At 34.0% G+C, this 25,465-nt stretch overlaps 3 protein-coding genes across 3 annotated transcripts; 2 read left to right on the forward strand and 1 right to left on the reverse strand.

Moving 5' to 3' along the window:
• The first annotated feature begins 1,076 nt into the window (after window positions 1–1,076).
• LOC133197585 (anaphase-promoting complex subunit 5-like) lies at window positions 1,077–5,620 on the forward strand. The gene is made up of 4 exons (XM_061333691.1): window positions 1,077–1,103; window positions 1,367–1,416; window positions 2,450–2,502; window positions 3,154–5,620. Exon 4 carries the CDS (start codon window positions 3,168–3,170, stop codon window positions 5,517–5,519), a length of 2,352 nt encoding a protein of 783 aa, XP_061189675.1. The 5' UTR covers window positions 1,077–1,103; window positions 1,367–1,416; window positions 2,450–2,502; window positions 3,154–3,167; the 3' UTR covers window positions 5,520–5,620.
• A 4,311-nt stretch (window positions 5,621–9,931) lies between these two features.
• Window positions 9,932–15,187, forward strand: LOC133196613 (cilia- and flagella-associated protein 418-like). The gene is made up of 6 exons (XM_061332478.1): window positions 9,932–10,138; window positions 11,290–11,350; window positions 12,494–12,549; window positions 13,107–13,172; window positions 13,650–13,798; window positions 14,467–15,187. Exons 1-6 carry the CDS (start codon window positions 10,038–10,040, stop codon window positions 14,562–14,564), a joined length of 531 nt encoding a protein of 176 aa, XP_061188462.1. The 5' UTR covers window positions 9,932–10,037; the 3' UTR covers window positions 14,565–15,187.
• Window positions 15,188–22,248: 7,061 nt separating this feature from the next.
• LOC133196615 (eukaryotic translation initiation factor 6-like) lies at window positions 22,249–25,436 on the reverse strand. The gene is made up of 7 exons (XM_061332479.1): window positions 25,213–25,436; window positions 24,906–24,991; window positions 23,890–24,065; window positions 23,586–23,696; window positions 23,249–23,314; window positions 22,920–23,101; window positions 22,249–22,571 (listed from the first exon to the last, which is right to left on the reverse strand). The coding sequence occupies exons 1-7, from the start codon at window positions 25,317–25,319 to the stop codon at window positions 22,562–22,564; spliced, it is 738 nt and encodes a 245-aa protein (XP_061188463.1). The 5' UTR covers window positions 25,320–25,436; the 3' UTR covers window positions 22,249–22,561.
• Between the last annotated feature and the right edge of the window lie 29 nt (window positions 25,437–25,465).

Genomic DNA, 25,465 nt, shown 5'->3' on the forward strand with positions numbered 1-25,465 from the left:
TAGTAAAAGTGTCTCATAAAAACTTCAAAGGTTGAGAAGATTTTGATTTTAAGAGGGGCATATGATGAATACAAAGCGCCAGTTTCTGACTTGCTGTGACTGATTGCTTGTTCACTGAGTCTCTCGTGATAAAAAATAATAAAGTTTGATCACAGGGAAATAATCTACAATCTTGTTAAATGTTAACACTTATACTGAAATACTAGAAGAGTTTTACTATAATGATCCAACATAAAAGATTAAAGAATTGTTTTTATCAGTAATACAGAAGTCAATAATAGTACATACATTGTATGTAATAGGAAGTCTAGATAGCTTGCTGGATTATTGAATCCTTGAGTATTAATTCAACCTTGTGGCACAAAAGCTAACCTTGAGAAATTTAATTATTCTTGAAAAAGTTTTTTAAAAAAAAAAAAAAAAAAAAAAGGACTATTTGTTATATATGGGACAAAACCACTGTCTGGCTTTCTAGGCCAGAAGCATATTTTGATAACTTAGTTTTACTTAGTTAAAAATCAACAAATATTAATCATCTCCATCAAAAGTGACTTACAGATTTAAAAAAAAAATTGACCGGGTTTTAATGATTCTAAGAGGGGCAGATGATGAATACAAAGCGCCAGTTTCTGACTCGCTGTGACTGATTGCTTGTTTCACTGAGACTCTCTTAGTGGTAGATCAATTTTACATAATTTTTCTCATATGTATGCTATTTTGAAGTTGATTGCTCATAAAATCTCATTGGTTTTTAAAGATACATGGCATGATTTGAATTGGGGGCATACATATACTTTTTGTACTGATGTTTAGATGGATTTCAATCCAATTTAATTAATATTGTATCCTTTGATCAGCTCACATATGACTGTCTCTACCTGTTTCTTGGCAGGGATGTTCAAACCCTTTTAAGGTCAGGATCCCCCTCTTTTCATTGCAGTAGGTTCAAGTGTAAGCAAATGCAGAAAATAATAAATAAGTCATGAAGACCTTTAGAAAAGTTAAGTTTCTTGTACATAGACTCTGTTTTGATATTTCAGATTTAGCCACACCTGTTGCATGGAATAATGAAAGCCTTCAGCACTGTGGAAGCTCCCAGTCTGGTAAAACATTTTAGTACTGTTGACATAATTGTAGATTTGTTAATTTAGAGATTATCAGTAAACTTTTAAACTCTACTTCTGAAAAATTCATGTATAACAGCATTAGATCTACCAATGAAGCCACCACAGAATTGAATCGCTTTAGATCTGGAGCATGCAAATGATGAAATTGGGTGATGGCTTATTGTTACATTTAATTCAGTTGAAGATGTAGTGTTCTTTTGTACTGAATCAATTGGTAACTCAATTCCATTATATTACAGGACAGAAAAGAGTGATGTAATATTTGGATTTCTCACTCTGAAATATTGAGGTAGGTCGCTTCGTGGTTACTAAAGGGTAAACTGCCCCACCCAAGGTTATATGGTATAACTTGGGTAGCTATTAAATTCATTCCTTAAATGTATATTACATTCAAAAAGCTCTAAATCAAATCTATGCTAACTTCTCCAAAAGTCAATTTCTGCCAAATATTGTATACACTAAATATAATAGTTACAATATATTTGATATCCAAGTTGTCCGTTAAATAAATGCAATTTAACAACAAAAGTAGAATTTACGCAATGGGTTTAACATATATTAACATGCAACGTTTTATCTATTAATTATTTTTATTTGGTTATCCATGTATGGAAAATAAATGAACTAAAGACTGCAAGTAAACACAGTTCGTGTTTTGTATCAATGGCTTTGACACAACATCTTCACTTCTATTGATCCTGCTAAACCTGTCAAATTGTGATTTGTCACATGTTACTAATCATCTAACAGGCCTGGAAGTTAACAATCTGTCAGACCACAGGTGTTTCAGTGTTTATTATTATAATTTAATGGTTTCTTAAGTGTCTTTTATCGATTCATACTAAATAAACATGGATTTAAATTTTTTTTTGCAAGAATTTTTACATCATAATACAGAGTCTTAGTATTTTGGGACATTATAAAAAATGTTGCTATTTTATGCAAGTTTGTTAAGAAATGGTTTTGTGCTTTGAGTTTCCAATGTAAAAAACATTCTGTTGATATCATATTAAACCGTACTGTAATTTATTTGAACTAATATAGTATATCTTGCTTTCTCACTAGAAAAGTGAAATCTTTTATTTTTCAATTTTTGATTTATTGAAAAAAATGTGCCCCTGTGTACTTGATAGACATTTTTCACACAAAGGTTGCTGTTCTTTTATTCCCAACTCAGCATATGATGAATTCATTTAGAGCTTGTCACTGACAAATTCTGTGATGGCTTCAATGATAGGCCTGATGCTGTACCCATTACATTGATATAAAGGATGCATTGATTTTAAGCAAGTTTAAATCCATTGCTTTAATTCACTTTGTAGGATAAGAAGCAGTATTGTAATTGCAGAGTGTTGGTTTGTGTCTTTAGTCTGAGGTAAGTTTATAAATAATGTTATAAGAACATACTGCTGATATGTCATCAGTGTAGGAACTGGAATAGAGCTCACCTGAGCAAGGGACTGTATTATACTTTACCTGATCAAAGTTAAACTTTCCAAAGTTTACCTAGTATGTTAAAAAGAGATTATGAATTAAGATGCACTTGTACAAGTAAATCTTGAATAAAGTTGATTTGATAAAGTATGACTCACCAGTAACATTTTCAAGATCTCTTCAAATCAAGAAAGTAGAAAACGTAGATCTGTAAAAGTATTTGAAAACAGCATATGATGAATATCTGTAGAGCATGTCACTGATACACATGTGATGGCTTCAATGATAGGCCTGATGCTGTGAAACAAGCTTTCAGCCATTTAACTGTTGAAATTTTCTGCCGACTTTCACCCTGAGGCTTTGTGTCAAAATGAAAACTGAAAAAAAAATTCATCCATATAGCATTCATTGCTTGAAAAATGGCTATGGACATGCTTAAAATAGGGCAAAATGAATATTGATGAACAAATTTAGGTGAATTTTTAAGGCATACTGCATTGAAATCATTCATATTGATTGCAAAATGATAGAAATACATGCATGTTTCATAGAGTTTATTTGTAATAGATCTTCTTCCATTTATTTTTTACAGTTCAGTCATAAAAAATGGCAAACACTGACTCCCAAACAGAGCTCCTTAGATTCGGACCTGTGGGTAAACCGACTTTGACCTACAAGGAGCAAGTGACCCCGCATAAAATCTCGCTTTTGATTCTCATCTATGAATATTGTGAACTGAAAAAGAAACAAAATCAGCCCTTCATATTTGGACAGAGTACCCTGGTTCCAGAAGAGAGAATTTCTGAAAATGAGAAACGTGACTTCATGACTCTGATACTAAAACTCCTTCAGAGTCCGGATTTATCGCTGAAGGATTTACTGGACCAAACTCAGCACATTCTAAAACCCAAGATATTTGATGAATTTATGGACAGATTGAAAGAGTTCTATGAGGAAGATGTTCTTCCATTGATGGATTTCTTCCAGGAGTTGCACAGGATGTTAACGGAGCCTATCACCCCTGAGATGCCGGTCATTAGTGGTAGTAGTGTGCTTGGCCTGTTCTTCCGGAGAATGATTCTAGTGTTTGATTCTCTATCTTTCAGTCAGGTGACCACACTTTATAATCAGTTCAGACGTTATTATGAGGAAGTGAACGCTCCTCCACAGATAGATGAAAGTGAAAACTTTGGGGGTTCCCTTATGGACTCTATCACCAAAGAAACAGAACGTCTAACTTGCAGTGCTTTAGGGAGAGAGTCCAGCCATTTGGGACTTGGTCAGACAAAATCTGAAAGTGGTGGATACTTCTCCCACAAACAAGCTGAGTATTTCATATCCAGACAGGGATTTCTCCTACAGCACAATGAAAAAGAGGCTATGAGTCCTAAGGAACTACAAACACAGATCTCCAACATGTTACGATCTAATCCAGCTCTGGCCGAGGCTCACTTCCTCAGCTACATGAATAATCTCCGTGTTAAGGAGTATTGCAATGCTCTTCACAATCTTTTCCATTGTTTTGACAGAAACACAAATTTTACAGATGACATTATCACAAATAAAACAGTAGAGGAGGATGTCAGCCGCAGATATGCATCACTGAACTTGGCAGGACTTCACTTTCGATTTGGCCACAAGGAAGAAGCCTTGGCAGCCTTACAAGAAGCAATACGCATGGCTCAGGAGACAAATGATCATGTGTGTTTACAGCATGCTCTCAGCTGGCTCCATCGGATAGAGGACTCTGGGAATGCTAGGACAGCCAGTCTGATTGCTCGATCAGTAGAGAAGAGTGAGGAACTAGCATTACCAAATATAACATCACTGAGTGTGCAGGCTTTAGCCAAACATAATGCCTTCTCCACAGCCAGACCTTCTAGTGTGATAGAATACATGCTTAAAAGTGACATTCTGAACTGTCAACACTCGCAGCCTCATTTCATGTGTGTTAGCTATGCTCAGAAAGCAGCTCTGTGGCACATGTATGGAAAGAGAGAGAGCTCTTCCATGTGTAGTCAGTTGGTTCTTAATTTAGACACTTCAGAGGGAGGAATTTATCATAATGGAGAATCAGTATGTCTGGCCCTGTGTAACCTAGCTAGGATATTTGCTGATGACGGAAACTATTTGTTGGCCTTGGAAGTCATCAACAATGCGAAACAAAGATTTCCGCGTCAGACTCAGCACGCTCATTTGTGGATGACATACGAACAAGAAATTGTGTTTGATCGATCTATGATAAGTCATCGAGATGAGCTTGCCTCCCAGGCTCTCACTGGTTTACAAGCTTTGGATGAAGATGAATACTCACTGAGATCAGGAATATTCAAAAAAGAGAAAGGAGATGTGAGTGCTTCTCTAGCTACATTGACAAAACTAAGAGAGCGAGTTCAGACAAACTCGCACAAATTCAGTCCAGAATTTCCATGCAGGGTGATGCTTGCTCTTGCAGATCTTTACATTCAGACTGGAAACCATATATCAGCCACTCCGCAGATTTTGGAATGCATCACCAAAGCTAAGGAGCATTATCTGGACTATATGCATTCCTTAGCAGCTGTGTATTTAGCTTTTGTTCAGTTACTCATGCAGTTACCCGAGAAAGCCCTTGAGCTCCTGGATCAGCACATGGTGACAATACTTTCCCATGGAAACTGTTTGGACCGAGCCAGAACTATGTACTGCTATGCTCGGTGCTCAGTGGCGGCTGGCAGTAAACTGAATGAAACGGACAGAAAGTCCTCATTGTTACTGGCAGTCAATCTGATGATCAGTGTTATTGAATTGTTTAAGAAACTAGAGGCTCATATGAGAGTAAAGGATGCTGTTTACTATTTGGCAAGACTCTACCATGAGTTGGGATACACATCTGAGCGGAATAAGTGTGCATACGAGTTCAACCAGCTGGACTCACAGTATCCTACACATAGTCAAGTGTCTGTTTTGCGACTTTGATTTCAGTCAATATAATTATGCTGATTATTTTGTTACTGTTGAAGAATATGATGATCAATTTATTTTGTTTATGTTAACATGATTAAATTATTTTAGAATAATCATTTTGTATTGCATAATGCCTAGCCTACAAATAGGAATCCAGGTTGTACAGCTTTCGTGTAAAACTTCCATATTTTTTTTTATGCCCCGCCATGAATATGGCCAAGGCATATGGAGTTTGTCATCCATGTCTGTTTCACATCCTTCCAACCTTCTTTCACGCTTTGCGTTTAGCTCAGTTCAAAGCTCAGTTTCAACAAAGCTCAGTTTCAAAAAAACTATTCAAGATATTTTTATTATGCCCTGCCATAAATATGGCCGGAGCATATAGTGTTTGTCATGTCCGTCTTCCGTCCTTCCGTCTGTCCTTCCGTCACACTTTGCGTTTAGCTCTGTTCAAAGCTCAGTTTCAAAGAAACTATCCAAGATATTTTTATCAAACTTCATATGCTGATAGATATTGATGAGAGCTATGCAACTGCTTCAACATTTTTTTTTTACCTTGACCTCTCCTTTGACCTTGACCTCACTTTTCTTAAATTAGTGTTTAGCTCAGTTTTTAAGATACCATTCAAGAAAGTGTAATCAAACTTCACATGTTGATACATACTGAGGTAAGCTATTCAACTGCATCAACATTTTTTTACCTTGATCTTTTTTTTTACCTTGCCCTCACTTTTCTTAAATTGTGGCGCAGTGGTTAGAGCATCTGCTCTAGAGTCGCGAGGTAAGGAGTTGATCCTTACGTCATGGGTTCGAATCCCACTGTGGGACGTGGAGACCGGTCCTTCGGATGAGACCGTATAAACCGAGGTCCCGTGTCGCAGTAGGTGTTGGCACGAAAAAGACCCCTCACTGCTCAATGACCGTAAGTGCCGAGCATAGGACAAGATTTGCAGCTCTCCACCAGCAAGTGGTGGCGTCTCCATATGTGTGAAAAATTCTCGAGAGGGACGTTAAACAACAAACAAACAAACAAAAAAAAAAAAACTTTTCTTAAATTAGTGTTTAGCTCAGTTTTAATGAAACCATTCAAGATATTTTTAACAAACTTCATATGCTGATACATACTGATGAGAGCTTTTCAACTGCATCAATATTTTTTACCTTGACCTTTCTTTTGACCTTGACCTCACTTTTCTTAAATAAGTTTTAGCTCGGTTTTAAAGATAACATTCAAGATAGTGTTATCAACCTTCATATACTGATACATACTGATGAGAGATATTCAACTGCATCAATATTTTTTGACCTTGATCTTTCCTTTGACCTTGACCTCACTTTTCTTAAATTAGTGTTTAGCTCATTTTTAAAGAAACCATTCATAATATTTTTATCAAACTTCATATGGTAATACATACTGATGTAACCTTTTCAATTGTATCAACAAATTTTGACCTTTCCCTTGACCTTGACCTCACTTTTCTTAAATTAGTGTCAAACTTCATATGCTGATACATTCTGGTGTAAGCTATTCAACTGCATCAATATTTTTCACCTTGACCTTTCCTTTGACCTTGACCTCACTTTTCTCAATTTGTGTTTAACTCTGTTTTAAATTCAGGTAACCAAAATTAAAGATCTTTCTATTTGTTTTATTACTTTATATAAAGATAGGACTTTCCTGTAAAATACACAATTTAAATCAATTGGGTTTCAAAGATATAAAAAATTTAAAACAATAACCGATTTATTTACCGACTCCAAATTTAAATAACAGACAAATTTAAAGTGAATTAAACTATAGAAACATGAGTTTTTTAAGCTCAAAATCAGGGGAAATTTTAATTTGAATGTAAATAACATATATTAATTATGTATATTTACACTTGTTCTGGTATTATTTTCATCAAACCTCATTCACTAGTACAAATTTTCATGTTGCGTTACTAATATGCACTCCGCGGGGCATTCGTGTCCTATGGACATTTTTTTTTTGCACAGTAAGTGGAATTGTGATGGTAAAGAAACTGTGCAGTCAGAATGAGGAAAAGGGGGTCACTGTACAAGCATATCTGTATAATCTTGCTGCAAATCAGGTGACGGTTTCAAGTTGCAGAAGCAGAGTTCCAGGGATGACAGTTTTGTTTCTTGATAAACATAATTCATTATGTATTTCGTTCACAAAATGTTTCAAAAACATGAAGATTAACAATCACTTTATTATACCCCACGCAACAAGTTGTGGGGGGGGTATAATGTTTTTGAACTGTCCATCAGTCAGTCAGTCCATCAGCCCTGTTTTTTTTTTGTCAGCACAACTCCTCATAAACCGCTGCACAGAATTTGGTCAAACTTTGCAGATATTTAGGACACAATGTGTAGATGTGCATATTACCAGGAAATTCTGATTCCTTTATTTTTTCTGGGAATTTCGGCACTTTTGAACTTAGATTTTTGGCCATATTTTGAATATAGATATGAACAGTTTGTTATTGCAACTCCTCTTAAACCACTGTACAGAATTTGGTTAAACTTTGCAGATATTTAGTACACAGTGTGTAGATGTGCATATTACCAGGAAATTCTGATTCCATTATTTTTCTGGGAATTTCGGCACTTTTCAACTTAGATTTTTGGCCATATCTTGAATATAGATATGAACAGTTTGTTATTGCAACTCCTCTTAAACCGCTGTACAGAATTTGGTCAGACTTTGCAGATATTTAGTACACAGTGTGTAGATGTGCAAATTACCAGAAAATTCCGATTCCTTTATTTTTGCCTTAAGAATTTTGCCTATTATTGAAGATACTTTCCAGCTAGGTAATAAGGAAATCCACTGGAATCAGCTTTTGTAATGAAATTTTATGTGAAATATTTTATAACCTTAAAAGAACCCTATTGATTTTGAGATCAAAATATTATTAATATGTATTCCTTGTCAAAAGTCCTTTCTTTTGGTACCAACATAATATACCGTACCTCATGACTTTGACCTTAGAGTTTCACCATTGACCTACTTTTGAAAAACTTTAACCTTTGCCATAACTTTTGAACAGTTGGTACTTAAGGGTTTTCATATTTTACTGTATTTATTGTGACAATTTAAAGCCTTTCTTCAGCTACCAGCATTTTTTGTCCTTATGACCTTGCAGTTTCACCTACTTTTGAAAAACCTTTACCTTGGCCATGGGGCTGTCATATTTCACATTTGTATTCCTTGTGATAAGACCTTTCTTTTGGTACCAACATTTTTGACCTTATCACCTTGAACTTAGAGGTTCACAAGCTACTTTTGAAAAACTTTTAACTTTGGATATGAGCTGCAATACAGGGGCATCAGTGTTTCACAAACACATGTATACAGGAATATAAGTCTTTGAATATAATCTTCATTTAAGCAGCAAGGCCATGTTAATCATATTGAAGCATTAATTCCCATATGTGGATTCAAGACTTTAATCGATACTGTTGATATTCTTGTTTCATCAACTTGTTTGTCAATAACTTAACTTCTTTTAGAAATTGTTCATACATAGAGCATGCTCTTGCATATTTAATCAACTGAGAGATATAAATCCTGTATGCAGGTGATAATGGTATATTGCTGTATATGTAAGGGAAGTTGACGATTGAAAAGTTAAAGTCATCATGCTTATCATAAAGCTTAGTTGCTAGGTTACCATTAACATCTTTTTCTAGAAAATTATTCACCTTTTTTGGATACCAACACTTTTTATCTTGTGACATCAATCTTGGAGATTTACCTACTTACGAAAAACTGTGGCCTTAACTTTTGAGCAGTTGGTGCTAGGGCTTTGAATTCATATTTCACATGTGTACATATTTATTCCTTGTCAAAAGTCCTTTCTTTTGGTACCAACATAATTTACCGTACCTCATGACTTTGACCTTAGCCCCCCCCCTTTTTTTCAAAGATAGGTATAATATAGGCATTGGGAATTGGGGCTTACCATTTTCCATTGGTTTAGCCCCCCCCCCCCCCCCACTTTCAATTTGCTTCCGACGTCTATATGATAAGTCTTTGAATATAATCTTCATTTAAGCAGCACGGCCATGTTAATCATATTGAAGCATTAATTCCCTTATGTGGATTCAAGTTATGTTCAATCATAATCCCTTGGGGGTTGGTATAGGGCCACACTATGGGGTCAATTTTTTTCATGGAAATAAAGAGGGGGAAAAAAGACTCCATGAACGTTGTGGCCCATGGGCCTCTTGTTTCATGTGAGGACACCCATTTGGCCTCTTGAATTTTTTTCTTCTTAAAAATCTTACCCTAAAACACATACACATAAGTCTGGATAAAGAATATTAATGACACTATAAAACAGTTTTTTTCCTTAAGAAGTAAAATCCGGAAATCGTACAGTTGCCTTTTTTCTCGTCGGATTAGGCTAACCGGAAGTGAATCATTGTCGACAACCATAAACAAAAAGATTGTGATTGTCATGTTGCTTATGATTTTGAATTTGCAATAACTTATTATTCAGTATACTGAATGATTGAAGTATGGCTGAAGATATAGATGATTTGCTTGAAGAGGTCGAGTCGAAATATTTGACGAAGGACATTAAAAAGGCTAGATCTTTGAACAATCGAAAAGAGAAAAGGTAACGATACATTAAATTGTGATTGCCGGGGTAAACAGGTAAACATATATGCAGTGAGCCAATTTGGATAGATTAAAAAAACTGACATTGAAAACAACCACCAAATGCCCTCTGTTTATTTATTTTTTTGTTTAATTTTGCTTTTGTTGGCTGTTCATTGGTGTTGTGATACAGTGCAAGTCCAACGTAGAATCGATATTGAAATTCCCAGTATAAAATGCTACTTTCAAATTTTATCCATAAAGCAACGTAAACAATAATAAATTGTTTACGTAGCTCTATGGATAAAACTGCCGACTCCTGTGCTCACGTCCATGGCATAGGCGCATGGTTTCAGGATAGTGTATTGTGTGTTTTTCTATGTCTGTCTAAATACACTTTAGTCTTATTAAAATAAAAATTAAAACATCGCTGAAATTAGCATTTTTTGAAGATATCATATTTCTGTATATAAAAAGACAAGGTTTGCAACTCGCCATCTTGGATTCCAGGGGATGCTTCGGTTCACACTTGATTTTATTCAATATCTACACTTTTCCTACCAGTGTCTAGCTTCAAAATGATTGAATAACTCCTGTCTGTCATCTGCTGATTTGCACTTGCTATGTAAAACATGCATTGAACAAAATCATCTTCAATGCCTACCACTAAAACTGAAAGCAACAGAAGTGATGATTTCTTACTATGTAAAGTGTAGGGACATCCTGAATTGCATGAAATATTTAGAGAGAACAAGTTTGGTGCAGTTTCTGACCTCTCTAGACTTTCTGACTAACTAGTGATTCAGGGGATCTAAATTCAAATCCTGGTCTGGTCGGTCACATTTTCTTTTTTCCTGTTACACAAGAAAGCAAGGGTGACAGCGTGGGAAGGGAGACAATATTGTAGAGCAAGGGTTGACAAAGCAAAGGACTGAGAATAACAAAGCCAGGAAGTAGCAATGCTATAGGGATAAAACATTACTTATAGGGAGATAAAGTGAAGATGGAAGGAAGCAAAAGATGGAAGTTTTGAGGAAAATTAAGCAAAAAGTTGCAAGGGTGCTATCAGGGACCTATATACTAACTATCATATACTGAACCTTTTTGTCCATTTTGAAACTGCAAGGTGAAGCATTCTTATATTTTTCATATAATTTTTGCTATTTTTAGGGATAATGATTATGACATAGATGATTTACTGGATGACATACAAGTAGAACCAATTCCAAAGGTAAGATATTTAGAAATTATATTGGTGTATGAAAAAATATTGTATTAATCATTTCAGTGTCAAGAACTGTTCAGCAAACATGAAATTTTTATGTGTGTCAAGTAGGTAACCTCAGTTGGTGTAAAACACCTGTCTACTTTTTTTTTTTGGTTGGGGGGGGGGGGGGGGGGTATGAATCCTGTTATAGCCTGTTTCACTGTATGAAACTCTTGAAATTGTGCAACATGTAGCTCTGAAGTCCAGATTTTCTAAATTTGCCTTTGAAAGTTTCCAGAATTGAACATTTTCTTATCCAGAGGTAATATGCTGACTGGAATTTCATATACTGTCTGCAGATAAGTTCAGATATTGAGAATTTTTGCTGGTAAGAAGCTGCATTTATAATTGTTTATAGACAATAGAGTGAAACTGAACCTAAGATTGAGATAAAGGGTATATGTGTATTTGTCATGTTTGTTGGGGGACTCAATTATTATTTACGTTACTCATGTTACTTTTGTATAAATGTTGAAAGACAGAAAAAATCTTATAATTATATTAGTTATCCAGGTCCAATCAAGAGTGTAGGGGGATTTACCTTGGGTTGTATTCCATACATCCTGAGGCTGAAGAACGAATTTATTTCCTATATGTTTTCAAATAAATTCTTTGTAAACCCAATTAAGTCAATCAGTAGAATTTCAAACTATCAATAAGATTTATTACCTGCTACAATTCATCGTAACGTCATGTGTTTTTTTTTATTGTTTTTGTGATAAGAAACTATGCATTGTACATGTTGTAACATCATGTTTTTTTGTCACCCATCTGAAGTCGGGTGTACAGAAATTAATGCACCCTGCTTGCTAACCAATCATATCTTGTATTACAAGGTACATAGGGAATAACCTAGTTTACACCTTTTATAAGTTAATTGCTTTTACTTCACTTAGTTTTATCCAGCTGTAGACATGATACATGTAGTTATGAATTGGAAGGGAGGATTAAATTACATGTGTAGTACATGTATTATACTTGTAATACAAAGGACAGTGTACTTACTTTCAGTGCAAATCTGAATTACATACATATAATTAATATATAATTTGAGAAAATGGATAAAATGTTACTTCTCGTTAATAATGATAATTTGTTCATTTGTAGGCTTCTAGATCTGTTCCCAACAATATATCAGATTTCCGTCCCACCTCAGGAAGAAAGTAAGAATATACACTGTTTAGATATATGCATAATGTGTAGATACATGCATGTATATTATGGTATATCAAACAATTTTAGATAAAATGTAAATCTTAAATAATTCTCTGTATACATTTTGATGTTTTTAAGCTCCTTGATCTTCAAATAAATCAAGAAGTGGGCATTTGTTTGTCTGGCAGTTCAATTTAAAAATAGGGAAATGTTTTATATTTCACAATTCTTGCCATAATGGTTGTAAACTGAGTATGACTGAGATGTGGCCACTTTGAATTCATAATTTATAAGAATGTCATGCCTCGTTCTCAACAAAAAAAAATTTTGCTCTTGTTCTTTTTTTTTCAATTTTTGTTCCAAAGAAGTATAGTGACATTAGGCTATTCCTTTGTCACTACATGATTGTTTCTTCTGTTTCATTACTCTGCTTCAACGCTGAGACAGCCAATCAGTTCTATTGATTTTATAGTTAATTTAGTTCCTTTACTCTGTGCTTGGAACTACCAGGTATGATTCTATTCCCTGCTACATGTATTTTAAGATTGTAAGGTGATATTTACAGGTGCTTCCCAGTGTATCTTGGTGGTTCAATGTGTTCTCAGGGCATAGCAAGTTCCGTTAGCCAAAGGTAAAATTATATATATTGAAAGACACTCGTTCAGCATTAATTTGTTTTATGATGTTGATAACAATGGAATTATATCCTATGAAATTGCTTCTGCCAATAAAAGTCTTAACAAAAGAACATACAATGTAAAGTGTATAATTTTTTTTTTTTTATTTTGTCAAATTATATAGTTCTTTCTTTGTCCATGTTGTTGCATGAAATCCCCCTCCCCTTTTTTTTTGAAAAAAAAAAGATTTTATGTACATCTTTCATTGCATCCTCCTAAAAGTGAGAGATTATATTCCCCCATAGGAAAAGTTCTAATTTAAGTTTTCATTAAAATAAGTTTTAAACTTCTTTTGATAAATATTGCAGGTTCACTTTAATGAATCCAAGAAAGTATATAAAAAAAAAAATTATAAAGAGATCATCCATTATAAAGAAGGTTGCTGTGAAAATGTGGTTTTAAATTGGCTGCATTTCCTGTTAATTTTGCAGGGCCTGTGATAAGCTGCGATGTACATCGTGCGACTTCAAAGTGTGTTCATTTGACAATTTTGAATGGAGTAGGGATACTGACTATTTGTTCCTCCGGAATAATGCTCCAGACTATGAAAGACTAAAGACAAATATGGTACCTAGAAAAGGTATGAGTTATAATCACAAACACTATGCATTTTTAGTCATTGTAGCAATGTGTAGTTATAGTAATACAATTTCTGCAAAGGTGGTAGTACACAAGATTACCAAGAGCCTATCCAGTGTCTCGGGGTATTACTGAATAAAAAGTCTTCAAACTCTCTCCAGTTCTCCCTCAGATGTTACAGACACAAGCAAAGGGGGTGTAAATGACTTGTGAAAACTGCTTAAACAATCATGTGGTGGAACACAAACATGGTTGACCCTCCACCCCACCCCCACCCCCTTCTTTCACAGATTCTTGGATCCGCCTATGATTCCATTGTCCTTAAATAGCCCTTGTTTGGCTTCGTCATTCCCGAGTTTGTCTGTCCTATTAATTCATTAATAGTTTAATTAATTTCCAACTTGCCTAAAAATTTTCTTACTTGTCAAATAGTTTGTATACTTGATGTACATATCTTCAATCAGTTCAATGTATGGTCATACTTAAAATTTAGTTCAAATATTGGCATTAGAGGAAATCAAATCGAGAAGAAAGTTTTTCTTTGAAAGTAATATGCTTTGATGACTAGAAAAGAAAATGATAAATCCAAACCAAAAAATAAAATCAATTTGATAATTGATTATTTCAAAAATTTTCACTGAATTTTTAGTTTTATTTTTGTTGTTACAGGCTCTCGTGCCTACTGCTGTCAGTGTTGTCACCGCTCCATTACAGAAATAACAAAGTTAGCCGACCCTCAACTCAAATGGGTATGTGGCAAACACTGATGTTCAACTCGGCTCTCAATTTCACCAAGTGGATTAATTATTACCTGTACTGCTCACCTGTTTTTGTGACTTCTGTGTCATGTATTTATTGTGCATGAGAGAATCAAGTATTGATTCAAGTTCACTAAACAATTTTAAATATGTTGATGCAAATTATGAAACATCGTACATGTTTATACATCATAAGTTATTTTTGTTAAAACAATGTGTTTATGTTCACTTTGAAAATTTTCATGACATGGTAGGTAAAGTGTTGTTATTGAAAAGGATGTTTCATGTTGTCAGATAAAACTAGTCACACCAAATTTAGGTCAACAATAGATAATAAGTTTCTTCTTCCTTCATGTTGTCAAAATCTTAGATACAAGAAAATAGATTAGGAGTTTGTGAGTGACTTGATAGCATCTGTTACTCACTCTATGTTGACTGCAGTTGTATGGTTTATGGAAATGAAGCACATATCTGTTACATTCACAGAAACCAAATTATTCAGACAAATATTTTACTTCCTCTTAATACTTAAGAAACAATGCAGATAATTCATGCATTTAAGTGTAAAATAGGTATTGTATCAATGTAAAGATTTTTTCCCTTATTGTATGCAAATTTTGTTGCATGTAAATCACTATGTTTATTAATATATATATATATATATATATATATATATATATATATATATATATATATATATATATATATATAATGATTTCCAAGGATTGTGATTGGACATGATTTAAGTATTCTATCCCCAAGCTTACTTCTTTGCTAGCCAAGCACAAGGCACAGGAGATTCTATTATGACAAGTTTCAACATAATTTTACCCCTTTTATTTTCCAGTCAACTGCTTTATGCGGCATAATGTCAAGAATATTACACTGTAGACAAAATACTTTTTTTAAAAGAGGATCTTTTTTTCAGCGATCTTATTAACTGATTATTTAGAATTCTACCATTGAATTTTCGAGAATTCAAAAAAAAGGTTGTTGAAAGTTTTTTTACGTTTTCTTTTTTTTTTTATCTGATTTTTATGCTTTTCATCTATTTTCTTTCACTGTTAATGTGATCATGATGAAAGTCAGATCTTTATTCCCTGGAAAACCAGAGTAACACATGTGGAAAGCTCAATTCATGTGTCTTATTAGGTTACCTGAGTCACTCCGGTGACCTACTGCTATTTGTTTCCTCTATTGCCATGCGATGTGCATTGTCCTTCATGCTTAGGTCATAAACTTTAGAACATATTCATCTTCTTTTTATTGAATAGGTGAACCATTTCTAACCAAATTTGGTATACATATTTAGCATCTATGGGTAATGGGGGAACAACAATTTTGAATTCTGTGTTCTCTGCCCTCATTGGGGAGTGGGGTCAAAACCATAAAAAAATAATGTGATCTTCAAAAATTTTCTTTACTCCTGGATATCAAGCATTCAAACTGTTTGCATTATTTAAAAATCCATTGAGCCCCCAATTAAAATTGTGAAATTCATGGCCCGAGGGTTAGGAGTTTAGGTGGGGCTGTACTGATCATGTAGTATAAGTGCATCAATTCTTTGAAAATTTACTTCTCTGTTCCTGGGTATTAAGCAGACTAAGTGCATGGTTACAATAAGCAAGTGTTCTTCTTTTCAAATTGTGAAATTCATGGCTCCTGGGTCAGAAATTCTGGAGTTAGGCTGAGGCTCTTTTAGCGAAAAATGCATTAATCCTATTGAAATCTTCTCTGCTCTTGGGAAACAAGCAGACAAACTAAGTGCATGGTAATGATGAGCAAGGATGCCTCTTTCAAAAATTTGAAATTCATGGTTCCTGGGTCAGGGGTTCTACTGTTAGGATGAAGCTCTATTGACTGCATTACTTCCTTGGCTCCTGGGAACTGCGCAGCAGGAAATTTACTCAGAGTTAATTTTGGCAATATTTGCAGAAATAAAAGTTCCACAAATTCAACTTTCATTGAATATTTCTTGAACATTCAATAAGGTCCAATTATTGAGTTATCTGTACAAGAGTATATAAGCTCTGTCTGGTTTCCATTCAAACTATATAGAGGAAATGTAGACCACCTGATACAAAGTTTTTTTATTGCATGTGGTTTCATTTACCGGTAATTTCATTTGAGTTAAAAAAAACCATACATGTATATTTTTCCTTCTTCATAAATTCAGATTACTGTGCTTTGCAGCAAATTTAGCAAATCACAATCTTTTCTGACTGTGATTTTAAACTGCTGCACAGTATATAGCAGGCAAACTAAATGCATGGTCACTATAAGCAAAGGTGTCTCTTCCAAAATTGTGAAATTCATGGTTCCAAGGTCAGGGATTCTGAAGTTAAGGCGGGATTGTATTGATCAAATAGTGAAATGCATAAATTCTTCAAGTCTTCTAATATATTCATTAAATTGTCATTCCATAGATTCTTTAAAGGGTTAAATTATACTAAGGTAACTGTTAAGGCCCTTGGCCTCTTGTCTAGAATATGATTAAAATTGATTTTTGATAGAAAGAAAACTTACATATAGGCAATAAAAATGGCTTAATCAAGCCGTTTTATAAACTGTCCTGCTTTATGTATTCTGCATAATAAAAGTATTTCATGGAGGTTGTGAATAATATCAGTACCGGTATTTTATTTCAGCTGAAATCTTGTGAATTTTTGACACAATGCATGTCTGTGTACTTGGTTAAGAGAATCAACTTTTGGGTATACAGTGCCTTTATACGATATAAAAAAATGTACTAGGGTCGTTTCCATTTATATCATAAAAAATCAACATTCTGAGAAATTAAGTTGACTGAAGTATTAAATATGAATGACCTTTTTAATTTAAGCTTTGTTGTGTTCATTGATAAGGAAATTGAGTGTGTATTTGTTAAATAAGAAGTAAAATATCTCTCACTGTATTGGCTTCTGTTTTAATGCTTTGAATTTGAAGGAATGTATTTTAATGTGCTTCAATGATCTGTTGCATCACTTTAATCATCCTTTGAAAATGGTGTCTTGTACTACCAATCTGATCCTAATCTATGGTCTTGATCCAGTATGTTGCAAGTATTAAGAGCCATTCTCTGTAACGACTTGAACTTTTATATAGAAGCTGTGGCACGCATAGTCTCAGAATTTCTCCAAACTCTCTATGATAAAAGTCTTTGATACCGTAAACTCAAATCAGGCAGAAATTGGTTGCTACGTGTCATGGTTACCATGGCAACATGTCCTAAAGTTTGAAAAATGGCATTTTTCAACATGTTCAGAGTCCCACAGTTAACGTTTGCAGCAAAGCAAACCAGTGGCAATGATTGTTTCTGAAAGTTGAAGGCCTGATGTCTTAAATGCATGATAAACATGTTTGGTAAATCAACTTTTACATACGTTACTATGGAAACAAAGTATTCAAAAGTAATAATTTTGCTCATTTAATTTTATAAAATCATACACTTAAGAAAAAAAAAATATAGGTTGAAATGCAAGCAAATTATAGACAATAGATGCTTGTAACATATACCATAGAAGAAATATGATATTTCTTATAGGTTGGCAATGGTTGCCATGGTTTTAATACCAAGAAAGGATTTTAAATTTACTCTCATAGTGATTAAATCTAATCCTATCTTTTTAAAAAGCATAGTTCTGTATAACTAATGATCAGTTTTTAAAGATGTTTATGTGACCCTAATTCTCACATTTCAAAAAATTTAAATTCAATTCTTTAAATAGAGCGTTGCTATGGAAATAAGGCGAAAAAATATGCATAAAAATCTGAAAAATATTCTGTTTCCTTGGATACGTACCCTTGTATGTAGATTCCCAAAACTTTTATGACTGGTAATTATGAACAACTAACCTGACTTTCAATTTTGACTGCCACCCAATCTCTAACTGGATGCAAAAAGCTGGCACATAGGGTTTAATATTGATATAAAATTAACAAAATCGAACATTTTCCCTTCTTGGTTACCATAGCAACAGTGTTGTATTTTTTAACAAACGTTATCAATATATGATATTCAACTTTAGTTTTACCAGATAAGTACTATTCAAAGTGAGTCAAATAATATATTTCTTGAATAAAAGGTAAGTAAATTCCTAAGGCAGCAAAAAAAATATCATTTTAAACAACTGTACATTGTTTCCATGGTTACACTGCAAAGTAACAATTAATCCCAATTTTTCTTATGTTATCGGTGTTGCAAGGTCCTCAGGATGTATATGTGCCAGTCATGAAATTTATTGTTTTTCCTGAAGATAGTAGCATTAACCCAATCTTAGCAACACATTTTGGATGGTAACACTGTGTTACCATGGCAACCATAAAAGTTATTTTTAGAATAATATTGCCAATACCTAATTACTTAAGGTCAAATATTTTTATTGTTTTTTCTTAGGTTGTTGATCGAGTTTAATCATGTTAACACCTATCATTAGTGAATATTGAGCGTTTTTCTGCATTTTTCAGCATCTAAAATGTATTCCAAATGTACCCATGGTTACCACTTACTTAGAGATAAATTCTATATAGTTTCTTTATAGCATATGTGGCAACAAGGTGTCAGGTTTTGGGGAGAATGGTTTGTTTGTTATTCTTTATTAAGGCTTAATAAAGATTCAAAGTAGCTGAAAATCTCAATTTTTCCAACTTTTCTGGCTGTTACCATGGCAATCAAGACGCGTAGCAATGAAATTTTATTTGATATAATTGTTTCTGGTGTCAAGTTGTAATAATGGGCAAAGTTTCATCAAAATTGGTGACCATGCGTGGCAAAGAAGTTTAAGTGGTTACAGAGAATCGCTATTAATTAACTGGCCCATTTTACAAAACTACTTACAACTACATAACACCAAAAAAATAAAGTTATTGTTCAATATTGCAGTTGAAAACTATTGCATATATAAATAGAAAAAAAGAGTACATATTACCATTTTCAAATTAAAGTAGAAAGTTAATTGCAATAATTATACTGTATATTTCTACTGGTCACAAGTTATTTTGTAATATGAACTGATCTTCACATTTGGAGCTACTTGCCTACTGTATATGGACATATATATTTGTAAAGGACTGAATGCATGTTCTTCCCAAATGATGTTGATTCCACATCTTTTGAATTTGATACATGAGACCAAAATTAAACTTGCTAGGTAATCAAAGCTTACCAAAGTACCCCGGTAAATGTTACTTACACATTATATAGGCAAAATCTCACACCAAAGAAATTTTCTGGTAGTGTGTATCCCTAGATGCAACATTTATGCAAATTTGGTCCAGGTAGTACTTGGGAAAGGAATTACTCCATTACAGAAAAGTATGATTCAGCATCTGAATCAAGTCCGGTAGTATGCATTCATGTGCATCATCCATGCAAATATGGTCAGAATACTGAACTTACAGTAAACTGGGAAACCTCTTCCAAACATATTAATCTGGTCATTAATCTAGAAAAAGGTCCGATAGGAAATCCAAAACAAAGCTGATAGCATTCATACATGCAAGTTTGGTCCAGGTAGGGCTTATTAGCTCACCTGAGCCAAAGACACAAGTGAGCTTTTCTGATAAAAAATATTTGCCATTGTTCTAGCATCACTGGGCCAATATCAACTTTCCACAAAGCAAATGAAGGGCTGCATTCTCTTTAATAAAAAAAATCTCAGGAACCACTGGGCCAGAAAACATGAAGCTTGCATGGCTGTATGACATAGCCTAGATTCAAGTTTGTTAAAGTTATGACCCCCTGGGACAGGATGTAGCCTAGCTGCAATAATGTAGCCCTCTCCAATTTTTTTTTTTTTTGGGGATGTAGCCACAATAAGAGATTGAAGTTTTACATTGGAATATATGGGAAAAATCTTCTCAAGAATATGAAGGTCATGATTAATCATATTGATAAGGTCATGATAAGTCATTTTAATAAGCAAGTATGCTCAGGTAGTGCAGATTCAAGTTTGTTCAAATCATGGCTCCTGTGGCCTGGGTAGGGCCACATTTTGGCCCCTGCATCACTAGTCAGGTGCTCTTCCAACTGAGCTATCCAGGCTGATATCCACAGCCCCAACCATTACACTTTTACATAGTGAAGGTTGCTAAGTTTAACAAGAAATTTAAAATACTGCAACATGACCTGTTCTGTATGTGGATGCATATTCAGTAAAAAAAAAAATGCTTGTAGCAAAATGCCAGGGATTATCAATTTTGATTAGTTATTAACAATATTTTTATACATGTATCTCTTTATTTTTCAATACATTTTAAAACCACCGGGTATGAAAAATCACTATAACTGTGTTTTACTGTACACACTGTTAATTAAAGAATAAGAGCACCAACAGAGCATTCACTCTTTACCCCCCACCAAGAATATGCCTGTATGGGGCACAGTGTTCATCATATTTGTCTCCCATCTGTACATCTGTCAGACTTTGTTTTTAGCTCAATTTCAAAAAATTAACCAACATTTGTAAAAAACAAAAAAAAAAATTGGTATAATTATAAAACATTATTTATAGCTATTCAACTGTTGCATAATTTTCTGTTCTCTTTCAATCTTGCCTTTTAAGTGTATACCTGAACACACCCACTTACACACATTAGCGATGCAATATCCCTTCTGCGAGGGGATAACAAATTCAAGAGAAACTTTAACTGTCCAAAATGGACAAAAACCCCCTCTGGGTTTTTCAGAAAAGGTACCAAATCACTTAAAGTATTTTATGGATCTAAGAAGTGTTCACAATTTGTTTTAACATTGAGAGTTAAAATTTAATTGCTCATTGTATTTTTTAATGAATGATGAAGTAAGGCACAGCCTAATAAAACATCAAAAATACTAATAATTATATTGCATTTTATTGGATTAAAAAAATTAATTTCAATTTGGGCCTCAACATTAATGCTTGTCCAGTTGTCCGGTGCCAGTGAAAAAAAATATGGACAAGTGAATATTGCTGGGCACTTGTCAGATTGGACAAGTGCTTTTACGTAAAGAAGTCTCAAAATAATAATAAAAAAAAAGACTGATGAAAAGTTTATCTGTAGTTTAAAGACGGAAGCAGTACATAAAAACAAACTTCAATCAATCACTATGTAATTGAGTTCACACTGGATCGGGAACCAAGTTCACCAATTGCATACTACTGTAAAGGCATGGATTATATGAAGTTTGGATTCTGTTTGATGTTGACAGTTTCACTTGTGAACATTTATGTTGTTGTCATGACAGGAAGTCTAGATAAAATTTTGCTTTAAGTGTTTGTTGTATATAATGGACTTTAAGTAACAGTTTTTCCAAGTTGACAATATTAGATCTTTATTGAAAAATTTTCAGACAAGTGAAATTGAAGTTTGGACAAGTAAATGTCTTAGTCACTTGTCGGAATGGACAAGTGGGAAATAAAGTTAACGTAGAGCCCTGCAACTATGTGTCATCTTTGTGAGCTCTAGACATGAAACTCTGCAACTAAGAGAGTTAGAGAGCAGATCTTATTCTTCTGCACAATTCCCAAGAGATACAGATAACACCTGCTAGATCACACATGCTTTAAAAAAAATGATTAAGACAACCTTCCCTCACTGGACTCATTAATTAATCTTTAACTGGATGCATGTTTACTCATTACTCCAAAGGGACAAATGGATTTACACAAATACCAGGTGCACATCTTTATATGGTTAATAATGAGTGTACAAATTTTGGTTAATATATAAATTTATTTGAACAATTTCATTTACCTGCACATTAAATATATGGTACAGAGTTACTTGATTTGACAAAATGTTGCTTTATTTGACAAAATGAGCATGAATTATAGGTAACCTCACTGTGATAAAGTTACTGGTGTGATGAGGATGAGAAGTCAGATCTGTATAATAGTCTGTGAACTCAGTGATCCAACTGTGTAAATGGTACACAAAATGACACATGTACAACCCGGGCATGTTGAATTTTGGACAGGAATCTGCTGCAGCATACCTCTAGAGTCCTGAATAGTCCTCAGTGACAACTACGCAATGCTGAAAAATACAGGAAACCTTAACAAACCTGTATATAAGGCTCCAGGGAAGAATAGTACAATACTGAATAGTATATTATACTAACCATGCTACTTTCTCAAACTGTAGCAATTGATAACAAATTTCTTTTTTAGTGTGTCAATATAATCAATTCCTTTTGATGCAATGTCTGAAATGTTAGGACTTTCCTTTAAATTTTCTAAAATAGCAGTTGTAATAATTTAAGAACTTATATGGTGGGTTCATAATTTTCCTACTTTTCAATCCAGATCACAGTTTGTGCCAGGCACCCTCCTTTTCCTGGGGGATTAGAGTGAACATAAAAGAATGCCAGGTGATTATAGGTACCTTTCTATGAGGCTTTCCCTCATTTCTGTGGAGATGGCACTGGGAGTCCTGTCTCCCAACTTAAACACACTCTCTATCACAGATAACTCTGTACTGGTCGTGTCCAGTCCACAGAATGCTATCCAATCATTGACAACCATACCCGCCCCGATTACATCACTCCCACGGTTCACAGAACCAGCCTGCAATCAGCATCATTGAAAAGTCAAGGATTTGTTTTATAATGTAGGAATACACTGAGAATTAAAATAAAGGATTTTTTTAAATTTAGGAATAAGTTCCAATCTTCTTAACAGTACTTAAAAATGTTAGCATTGGTAACAACTTACAACAAGAGGTACTTGTAAAAGGGAAGACAATTCTTCCAGGTCTTCTATTGATGTTTTGGGATGAACCTATAACAGATGCAATTTTTTTAGTTAAAAAATTTAGATTAAATGGTAGATATAGGAATCTGGAATTTGAAATAAATTTTCAAGTATAATCTTGTTCCGTATAATTAAGTGGTTACTTTTGAGAAATATAACAAATTGGTTTCTTTTCTCAAAAAGTTGATTAAGAGTGTCAATCTTGCATTCCTGATGTATGTATTAAAAACCAGTCCTCCTGACTACTGATTGTGCTGTATGTGCCCACTGACACATTGTCAGTCACTGTATTACTTACCAGCCCTCCTTGGTTACTAATTGTGCTGTATGTGCCCACTAACACATTATCAGCCACTGTCTGACGGAACACCTCCACACCCAGTACATCTGTCACTATTTCCTCTGTCTCCTACAACAAACAATATACATGTACTGACATGACAGCAAATATTTTTTCCCTTATTATGCTAGATGAAATTGCTAAAATTTCTACAAAAGCTAAAGTTCGAAGTGAATGGTCCAACATAATCAGTAAAAACAATAAGGAAAGAAAGTAATTATCATACACCTTTGTAAATCATATCTTTAATTAAAGTACCTACTCTGTCGAGATCAGGGTGAACTAAAGCCACATAATCATTGCAAGTGACCACATTTCCAAGGGCAGACAATCGCTCCTCCACACGCTGAATTTTTACACTGTCTGGTAAAGAGTTTCGAATGTGCTGTAATTCCTGATCAGTTGTTGAACTTGGCACTAATAATCCATTTTTGTTTCCTGCAAAAATAAAATTTACAAAATTTTGGTTAATATGTTTATACCAAAACATTTTTCCCCATGAATAGCAAACTGAGTCAGTCAACTAAAAACCAAATATATACATTCAAGTATAGTAGAGCCACGTTAATGTGGATGCCAATAATCTGGACGCTTCACCTTACGGAAGAAATATGTGGGATACAATTTATATCTAAATATATCAAGAATGTTTCATTAATCCAAACAAATTGCTCGAGAACACAAATGTCTAATTAACAAGGCTTGACTGTATATGCAGGGGATTTACCTTACTTTCCACATCCATATTATTATAAGTGGTTTGGTTTCAGTTTGTTTGGTTCAGTTCTTTAAATCTATTTTAAAATTTAAATTCATGAATAAAACTTGAAAAACCAGTATTTGTTACATTTAATTCACCCTTAGAAAAAATTTAAATAACCATGTTAACATTTTGAAATCTGTGTTTAGAACTACTAGACCAACTATTAGCTACAACATGACCACTCTTGCTGGTTTTGATAATTATCCCATCCTTTCATGACAATTTGTTTTGTCATGGATGAAGTAGGTTTCAGTTGTAATATTATCTAACACCTGTTATCATCGTCATTCTTTTGATTCCAATGCCAATTTTTAGTATAATTTGATTCTGATGTACAAAACAGATCTGAACTGAAATCCAGGAAAATGGAACCAAAACCAAATTAACAACTTGCATCACTGTTTTTGGTTATTTCAGGGAACCGTAACGGCCCTAGCTTGAATTCCTGAGAGAAAGCACCACAGTAGATTATTATGACGAATATGCCTCATTCATATTATACTGAGAATTCTTACCTACACACATACGTCCAATGATTCTGCATCCTGCTAAGCTACAATGAACCACTGGTATGGCTTCTGACAATTCCCCTTCAAAGACACTAAACAAAAAAAAAATGAATTTAACATAAAGGTATGCGTCTACGCGATCAATTGTTAAAATATTTATCTGTCAGATTCACTTAATTAAGTAATCAATTTCCTCTCGATCTAGGAATACAAATATTATCACTTTCTCTTAATATAATGATAATGATACTACAACATTCTGACTACGATGGAAAGTTATCAACAAACATATATATTCTTATCAGCAAATTACCTATAGAAGTTCTCAGATCCTCCGATCGCAACTAAACAGTAGGCATTTGTCAGTTTAGAAAACACGCCTACTTCATTATTTCCTTCAAACTGAGCACGCACGGCCATTACAAATATACTAAGTTTGCGTCTCCTCCTCTATTTATAACCACCAAAGATTGTGAAACTTAATTTTTTGATTTCCACTAAACTGTGCAATAGTACATCGTGCTCCAAAGTTGTGAATTACGTCATCAATTTTGGGGATTTCATCA

The sequence above is a fragment of the Saccostrea echinata genome, unplaced genomic scaffold, assembly GCF_033153115.1.
Source record: "Saccostrea echinata isolate AGI-Se365-2 ecotype Australia unplaced genomic scaffold, CSIRO_AGI_Sech_v1 ptg000030l, whole genome shotgun sequence".
In the NCBI taxonomy this organism is placed as follows: domain Eukaryota; kingdom Metazoa; phylum Mollusca; class Bivalvia; order Ostreida; family Ostreidae; genus Saccostrea; species Saccostrea echinata.